Source organism: Sesamum indicum, linkage group LG15 (assembly GCF_000512975.1).
Source record: "Sesamum indicum cultivar Zhongzhi No. 13 linkage group LG15, S_indicum_v1.0, whole genome shotgun sequence".
Lineage (NCBI taxonomy): Eukaryota > Viridiplantae > Streptophyta > Magnoliopsida > Lamiales > Pedaliaceae > Sesamum > Sesamum indicum.
Genome location: NC_026159.1, coordinates 6,878,893 through 6,887,841, shown reverse-complemented (window position 1 = coordinate 6,887,841; position 8,949 = coordinate 6,878,893). Strand labels below are relative to the sequence as shown.

At 36.7% G+C, this 8,949-nt stretch overlaps 1 protein-coding gene across 2 annotated transcripts in view; it reads left to right on the top strand.

Annotated features, from left to right (window-relative positions):
• The window catches only part of LOC105178114 (protein TONSOKU), a 14,406-nt gene continuing 5,685 nt past the window's right edge, over positions 229-8,949 (top strand). The window contains exons 1-13 of one of the 2 annotated variants that reach the window (XR_002288366.1): positions 229-743; positions 1,290-2,087; positions 2,361-2,537; positions 2,775-2,866; positions 3,336-3,434; positions 3,629-4,113; positions 4,196-4,236; positions 4,314-4,574; positions 4,938-5,085; positions 5,850-5,969; positions 7,990-8,090; positions 8,203-8,326; positions 8,511-8,623. Coding sequence is in view for 1 of the 2 variants with exons in the window: in XM_011101481.2 (XP_011099783.1) it covers positions 456-743; positions 1,290-2,087; positions 2,361-2,537; positions 2,775-2,866; positions 3,336-3,434; positions 3,629-4,113; positions 4,196-4,236; positions 4,314-4,574; positions 4,938-5,085; positions 5,850-5,969; positions 7,990-8,090; positions 8,203-8,326; positions 8,511-8,623 (2,847 nt within the window). In the remaining variant the exon portion in view is untranslated. The remainder of the gene's footprint in view (positions 744-1,289; positions 2,088-2,360; positions 2,538-2,774; positions 2,867-3,335; positions 3,435-3,628; positions 4,114-4,195; positions 4,237-4,313; positions 4,575-4,937; positions 5,086-5,849; positions 5,970-7,989; positions 8,091-8,202; positions 8,327-8,510; positions 8,624-8,949) is intronic. The other variant, XM_011101481.2, reaches the window with a different exon arrangement.

Genomic DNA, 8,949 nt, shown 5'->3' with positions numbered 1-8,949 from the left:
TTGAGATAATAAATAACATAAAGGAATGACACGAGTGCAATAACAGTCTCGATTATTAACGATTAAAGTTCAAATAATTTTAAAACTTGATCTCATTATAATCAGCATACACAGAATCCAAATTAAATTATAAACAATCAACACGTCTGGACCCAAACAACATACGAAAAAGGGCCATCACAAAAAAGGCCCCTTTGTAACTGCTGTACGTACGAAACATGAGTCGCTTGGGATTGATCCACAAACCGCTACGTGTTCTAAAATTGGAGTTGGTCGGTATTTGATTTGCAACCCGAACCACAAGTTGGCGGGAACTTCATTTGCTCCCACCTTTTCTTTTCAACAAATTCAAAAACCCGCCACTTCAAAGAGAAATCCCCAAACCTAATCAGAGAATTCTGCAGACAGTCTGCAAAATTCATCGAAGACCTCCAATTGAATCCTAAGAGAGAGAAATGCCTCGGAAAGAGGAGGCTACCCAGCAGCAGCAGCTGAAGGCAGCGAAGAGGGCGTACGATGCCGCAGTGGACGAGGGGAACCGGCAGGAGGAGGCGCGTTGGGCGAACGTCATGGGTCACATACTTAAGAACCGCGGCGAGTACGTGGAGGCTCTCCGGTGGCTGCGCAAGGACTACGAGGTCTCCCTCAGGTACTTGCCGGACAAGCAGCTTCTGGCTACGTGTCAGTCCCTGGGCGAACTATACCTGCGCCTCCTTCAGTACAATGACGCCCTAATTTATCAGGTTAAAGAAGGATAATGGTGAATTTCGAATTATTCTCCTTGTTTGTGTTGTTGTTTGGACGCTCCTACTCTTTCTTTTTTGAAGTTTAAGTTGGTTCGAGATATAATTGATTTAATCATGCTTTATTATTTTGAGAACGTTGGGTGTCTGCTTGTTATTTCACTGTGTTGATTTTTGTTGTTCCACGAGAAGATAATTGAAAATCTCATCTCGATTAGGAGGTGTAAATATTCTTGAACAATAGGGTCCTCCACTTTAGCCATGTCTATATTCGTCTGGGGCTGTTCCTGCTGTGCTTGTTTTTATGGTGGTATCCGAAGTCAGACTTTGAGAGTTTACTCCCCTGAACATAATCTCTAGTTCTTATTTCTTTATTTAACAAAATAATAATCTCCCTCTGTAATCGTATTGCAAATACTTGTGCTCTTTCATCCTGTCTGTTCTTGGCAATCAAACTTGCTGATATATTCCATCTTTTCTTCATATTCTAAATCTCTCCTACTTGGGTCTGTTACCAACTAATTTCCATGTGTTTATATCTGGCAGAAAAAACATTTAGAGCTCGCAAAGGATCAAAATGACCTCATTGAGCAACAAAGAGCCAGCACTCAGCTTGGGCGAACTTACCATGAAATGTTTTTGAAGTCTGATGATGACCATTGCTCAGTTCGGAACGCCAAGAAATATTTCAAATTTGCCATGAAACTTGCACAAATTATCAAGGAGAATCCACCTACTGAGATAGTTTCCTTTATAAAGGAGTACATTGATGCCCATAATAACCTTGGGATGCTTGAAATAGATCTTGATAACTTGGATGAAGCAGAGAAGATTCTCAGTAAAGGATTGGAGATATGTGATGAAGAAGAGATGGTTGCAGATGATGATGCGCGTAGTAGGCTCCATCATAACCTTGGAAATGTTTACTTGGAGCTCAGGCAATGGAAAAATGCCTATGAGCACATAAAAAAGGATATTGTTATTTGTAATAATATTGGGCATTGTCAAGGGGAGGCAAAAGGTTATATTAATCTTGGTGAGCTGCTCTACAGAACTCAAAGATACGCTGAGGCCATTGCATCTTATCAAAAGGCACTTGATCTGGCAAAATCATTGGAAGATGAGCATGCATTGGCAGATCAAATTGGTAAAAACATTGAAACTGTAAGAGAAGCAATGAAAGTGATGGATGAACTAAAAAAAGAAGAGCAGAACCTTAAGAAGCTTGAAAGGAACACAGAAATGGCTAGAGGCACAGAGAATGAAAGGAAATGTCTGGTGAAACAGAATGCTTCTCTTGATTGCCTTGTTGAGAAATCAAGGATGATTTTTGCATGGTTGAAAGTATGTTACCCACTATGGTCTTATAATTTGTTCTTCGATAGAAAAAGTGTGATCACCTTATCATATACTTGAAGCATAAGCTTTTTGATTTCACATATAACCCTTGTTTATGGTCTGAGAAAAATTACTGAAGATTGAAGCAAATATACATGAATTCCTAAGAAGGATACTGGCATTGATATTCGGATTCTCATCTCAGGAATAATTCCCTTACATACTTTTCTCTCTTTGTTGAGATATTGACATATTTTTTCATGTTTGCATTGTGCTTAGCTTCGTGAATACGGGAAAAAGAAGAAGAGGGTAGCAAGTGAACTTTGCGACAAAGAGAAGCTGAGTGACTCCTTTTTAGTCATTGGAGAGTCATACCAGAAGCTCCGAAAGTTCAGCAAAGCCCTTAAATGGTATCGAAAGGGCTGGGAAACCTATAGGTTGATTGGAAACTTGGAGGTGATGAATCTTATTGTGGATCCTGAATTGTATCTCCATTTTCAGTAGGAAGAGCCCATAATTCGAGTTGCAGGTTGTCAATATTGTTCATATTTGTATACTGATAGTCTGTAGATGTAGTTTCATGATTATAGTAGTAGTTTGGTCCTGACATAGAATATTGTGGCACCTATTTTATCTGGATATCCTAGCTGCAAGGTTTACTGGAAACAGTTCTCTAAAAGATGGTGATTTCAGGGGCAAGCATTGGCAAAGATTAACATTGGAGATGTTTTGGACTCCAGTGGTGATTGGGAAGGTGCCTTAGGTGCTTTTAAAGAGGGGTACAGGCAAGTACCTTTACTATAGATATTCAGTTACTTGTTCAAAATTAAGTATCCTGCAAATTAATTGTTGACCCAACTTCCTCTTGATTCAATAGATTTATGCTTTTCTTGTGGCAATTCTAGTTATGGTTTGTTTTCACATTTTTATTTTTGTGTAAGTTTAAATTCTTCTCTCATGTTCTCTCTCTATCCACTTCCCTCCATCCCTTCTTACTTCCATTGCCACTTTCTTCACACTTTCCACATCCCCATACTCTTTGTTATTTTTTAACTGCTTTCCTGCATTTGGTAGATTGCATATCTTCTGCATATTTGGTGTGATATTGCAGATCAGACTTCATACATTTTGCAACTTTTCTTGTTGATATCTTTTATCATGCTTTTCTGGTTGCATTCCATCCCATATCTATGAATAAAGATTGTGTCCAAGGATATATTTGTTCTTTCCTGAGGATCTTATTCTTTGTTACAGGATGGCTGTTAAAGGAAAACTGCCTTCCTTGCAGCTGTCTGCTCTAGAAAATATCCATTACAGCTACATGATTCGCTTTGATGATGCTGAAGAGGCCAGGTAAATTGCATCCATCAGTTTTGACACCTTTGGTCATTAGTCTTAAAGAAAAGTCTTTCTGGAAGTGGAAGAGAAATGAGGTGAAATTTATGGGTCACATTTTTGTATATGTCTTGTGAGATTGACCAGCGCAAAAGGCTCTCTCTTTTGTGTCAATAGTTTGTGCATTCAATAATATCTGGCAATATTTCCAGGGGGGCAAAGTTATTAATTGACAAATTAAAGCAATCCAAAAATTGGGAGCTCGAGCCTGAAGGTATTTTAGGGGAGTGCTGTTCTGAGACCAAAACAGACTTGGACAACCTATCAACAGATGATAGGTCTGATGGTAGCTTTTCACCAAAGAAATATAAACCGAATCTCTCTAGAGTAAAATCTGATGATATTGATGATGATTTGGATGAAAACATGCCTTTGGTATCCCTACTTCAATCCGTTAAAAGTATCGGAAAACAGAGAACTAAGCAGAGAACTGCGTGTGGAAGTGCACCCAATGCCTCTTCCAGACCATGTGGATCCCCTACACAGAGCATATCCAGATCCACTGGTAGTTTTACAGTTAATCGTAAGCGTGTACGGGTTATCCTTTCTGATGATGAAGGTGAAAATGAGGAGGATTCTTGCTCCAGAAGAAGGGTTCGCAAGTATGCAGAGGAAGGCATTGCAACTTCTGGTGAATGTAAGCTGCAGATCGTGTTTATTACTTTCTCCACACTTATTTATTGAAGTTAGAATTTTGAATCTAATCTCTTATGTTGCAGTAACCAGAAAGTATCCCAACAGTCCAGTTCATGACGTCCAGGTGATTGAATCTTACAATTGATTCAATGTGATTTTTCTTGTCAATCAAAGTTTTAATTAAGTTTTTATGTTCTATAGGATGTTTCACCTGTCGCCTCAAAATGTACATCTGATGCTTGTACTTGTCCCAATCTCGAGAGCAGCACCTGTTCTTACAAATCCGGGACTCCTAAATTAGGCTTACAGGATAGCAAAGATTTTAGACTTACAGGAACAACGGAAGCTGTGGGTAATTCCAATGCTAATGAAAATGGCAACAGCATTTATTTCGGCTCCGGCAACCTATTTCAGAATGAAATTTCCACTGCAGATGTACATGCTTGTTTTGATGAACGTTGTGTGAGTATTTAGAGAAAAACCAAAATTTATGCTTATTATCTTAATTTTGTTCTTTCTACCGTAATCTGTAAAATTGCTTCTTGATAAGGAAGCTTGGTGGGTTCATTTTCATTCTTTCTCGTGCTTCTTAAAGGATTTAAATCCATAGATCTAGAGTGAATCCCAAAGATCCAGATAGTCAAATAACCAAATAATGATCATGTCTTATGTAGTACACTACTTTCGAAAATATTTGTTCAAAGCATGATTAATTGTTTATTACTCATAGATGGTTAGTCGTGATTATTTAATGAGGAGGTTAGTATTTAATTTTTTCGTAAGACATGTTCCTTCTTACTGGACTTTCCTTGATGTGTGTTGCAGCAACATCTCATTTTCAAAATTGATCAAGAATTGGTACATGTGGACCCAGATATGTGCAGTGTTGGTGCTAAACTCGACATAGAACGGATAAAGGTTGAATTGGCATGCTTGTACTATTTACAACTTTCCAGAGAAAAGAGATCAAGAGGTAGGAAGCAACTCTTGTTTCTTGAATTTGGTTTTGCATATTTGTTATTCATTTTTGGGCGACTTAATTAGTGAATGCTTTTTGGACAAGCTGATAATAACTTGTGCACGTGGTCTAGGGTAAGGTGAAGTTGTGCATCCTTTGGCATTTTTAAGCGGAAAGTTTCAGAAACATATCTGCTTCTGGAGCTTTGCTTTAAATTTTATTGTGCATTAATCATGATATCCATGGGGTCTCTAAACATGAAGAGAAGCATTCCAGCTTTAAATTATCAATCTTTTTGTTATTGTAGAATCTGAAGTTATTTTGTACTAATAGACGTGGAAGGAATCAGATACTTGAATTGAGAACTCTGTATTGAGTTGTTAGCTCTAGACTTGGCATTTCCAATCTTTTTTTGTCAATTGGTTGTTATAGATGGTTGTTGTCATTATGTTGCCAATTGTCCAGTGATTGTTCTTATTCAGGCCTGCTTAATGTCACTAAATATTTTAGACGTACACCGTATAGCTTGCAGGACAAGATTGCTCTTTTCAAAGAAATATTCATGGTTTAGTAACCTTAGAAATTGAAGGGTCTGCATAAATTCACAGAAAGAAGGAGAATATGCTAATCCTTTGCTGAAAACCATTTCTTCCAGTCATTCTACTGACCTTTTCCAAGAACAAAAGCAGAAGCACGAACATGCTACTTACAGACTTTAATTTTTTGGGCTGAAGATATGCATCATTAGCTGCTAATATCCAGAATTTCCATGCAAGCAGGATTGGTGCCAGTCATTACACATATGAAGTATGGAGGGAGAACACTTGAATCTGTGGAAACGCTTTACACTCTAAGAGATCATGCACCAGGAAAGGGCTTGATTGAGGTTTCTGTTGGTGGTATATTTTCAAGCTCAAATTACCTTATAAATAGCTCTGTGTTTTATTCTTCTTAGTCAGTACTCTATTATGTAGACCTAACTTACTATTCTAAATTGAGTGTTTCTGTCTAATGCAACTGAATTGAAGAATTGTAACTTTGTTTTCCGAAATTCAGTGTTGGGTATGAGCTAAGTCATATGGGACAGAGTGCAAAGAAATTATGTCAAATTAGAGCATAATTGTGTTCTTACCACTGATATGTGCTTGCGCCTTGGATAAAGCATTCAGAAGATATTTTTGTCTTAACACTGCACCCTTATCATTATAAGAGGTTTCATTATCAGTGTTACAATAACCCATAACATTTAGTTTTGTAAGATAAATTTAGGATCCATGCTAACCACAATAAGAACTTGCTCTTGTGGATATCGAAGAACTGGAACTCATTACTTTATCATTTTATTTATCTTGTAATACGACGTCCTCTACAGACCCCTTCATTAATTGTGAATTCAATAGTGCATTCCAAACAATAACAGCGACTGTCTCTTGCTGGTATCTTTTGCTACCTCTCATTAGTCTTGGGAAACTCCAAGTACCAAAGTATGATCTCGTCTAAAATCAACAAGGAACAATATGCCAAAAGATGTGCTTCTTATGGCATGCCACCTATTAAGCTCCTGGACATAAGATTGTTTTGTCTCTTTTTGATGTCTTCACATTTCTGCAGCTTCAGTTAAATGCTTGTCTTTTATAAAGAGTAAAACTTTCAGTTGAAAAATGACAGAAGGTCTTGATTCAACTTAAAATTGCTGCCAATATTTTATTAAATCATTTGGACGTATTCAGCATGCTTTAGAAATTTGAAAAATGCATGAATTCGGTTTTAGGCACCTTAATTAGATGGTCTTTTCCTTTTGACAGTGTACTGTACTACGAATAAGTTCAGTATCTCCGTTTTTTGCCTCTTGCTTGAAAGTGATGTTTTATATTCCCTTCACAGGTCTCACAGATGAAGACAAGGATTTAATGTTGTTAAATAACCACCTCATCTAAAAACCTTAATCTAAAAGGTTAAGCTATTTAGTGGGGAGAATCATTTAATATTTGATATCTTAACATGCCTCCTCATGTGCACAACCCTTCACGTGAAACATTTCTATTATAAATAGGTGGTAATAAGATGGGAACCCATGACCCTTGTTTGGTATGGTACGACTACCTCCTCAAGTTTAAGTTGTTAGAGATGAGAATCATTTAATGTTTAATATCTTCACACATTTTAACAAGTTATGTTAATGAGATAGGCTGAAAATTTTCTATTCTAGTGTTGCTTCAATGCAGATATTTGAAATAGATCCATCGGAGCTTTCACTCCAAGCATCATTTCAGTTTAACAAAGAAGTATGTTACAACATGCTTGCTAATTGTGGCCAATTCTTGATCACATGATTCTACAAAAATACCTGTTTATTTGAGTCATCTTTTATTGCTTCAGCCTGAAATATAGATTATTCAACACCAGACACCAGGATTACACAGATAGGGATTTTCTTTCCACAAGGGTACTTGTGTACCATTTTTAGCTCTAGACCTTCAATCCTTAGGTATCGTAAAGCTTAGTTTCTATTTCTGCCTATAACATATGGTGAAACTAATTTGATAGTTGGAATTTAAGCATGTAAATATGCATCCAGAAGAGTGATGTAACTCGTGATGGTTTGGTAGACTGTGAGAGCTCTCTTCTACAATTTTGCTGTACAACTTATTCATACAGAGGAAACAGTTTAATGATAAAGCCAATGGTGCTTCGCTAGAAATCATGTTTTGACTTTTGAATATGTACTATTCAACTCACCTAACCATTATTGGTATGTTCATCCACAATAATTGCTTACTTGTGAAGATAAATTTTGCATCAGCAGAAGTTTGTGATATAGTGGTGGCTTTTTGAATATTATTGAAGATAAGAGCAATTATAAATTTTATAGGATAATATTGTGATATGCAACTCACAGATAGTTTTATTTCTGAGCAGTTATGGTGCCGAAAAATGTAATGAAACTGTACATTGACTGCTGTGAGGAACTGTCAGAACCGCCAGTTTTGGAAGTGGTCAGGAAATTGTATAACTTAGAGGTAAGCTTTGTGGCTTCTTACCACTAGATGAAATGACACCCAGTTTTAGTGATGTAAACAAAACTAAAGAATCAAGTTATCGTTGTCATTTTCTTGATGAAATCTTTAACAGGTGTCGGAGGATGAAATTGTAGTGTCTGATTGTCAACTTCGAGATGTATCAGTAGTTCCACTATTAAATGCTCTGCAGCTGCACAAAACACTTGCGGTGTTGGACCTTTCTCATAATCTTTTAGGTAAAGAAGATCAGTTCTTAGTCTTGACTCCATTATTTTTGCACACAGATGTTTGTGTTTGCATATTCTCAAGTTGAGCCATCTTTGTTCTTTTCCATTTCTTGAGATTCGTTTAACAGCAGCAATCATCACACTCAAATAAAACTTGTTCTCTTTTATTTAATTTCAAGTTTTAATTTTGCAGGAAATGGAACCATGGAGAAAATTAAACAAGTATTCATATCATCAGGACAAAATTATGGGGGTCTGGTTCTAAATTTGCACAATAATCAACTCGGTCCAGCTGCTTTATTTCAGGTTGTGAATTTCTTGCCATCCAATGAGTCTGTTTACTAACTTTAAAATGCTTCTAACCCCAAAGACTAAAGTTATTTTCTCCATATGAAGAGGAAATGATGCCAAAACAGTAAGTCTTTTACTATTAAACAATTGAAGTCTTAAAAATGTCATTTTACACAGTTTATTTCTTAACAAGGAATGAAGTGCCGAATTCAGGGAGATGGTTTTGCCATGCTTTTGGGCATATTGTGCTACTTAGACAAAAATGTTGTTTCATTATTATCAACATCATTGTCACAATGTTATGTTAATCTTCCATATTATTAGAAGAGAAATTTACACTC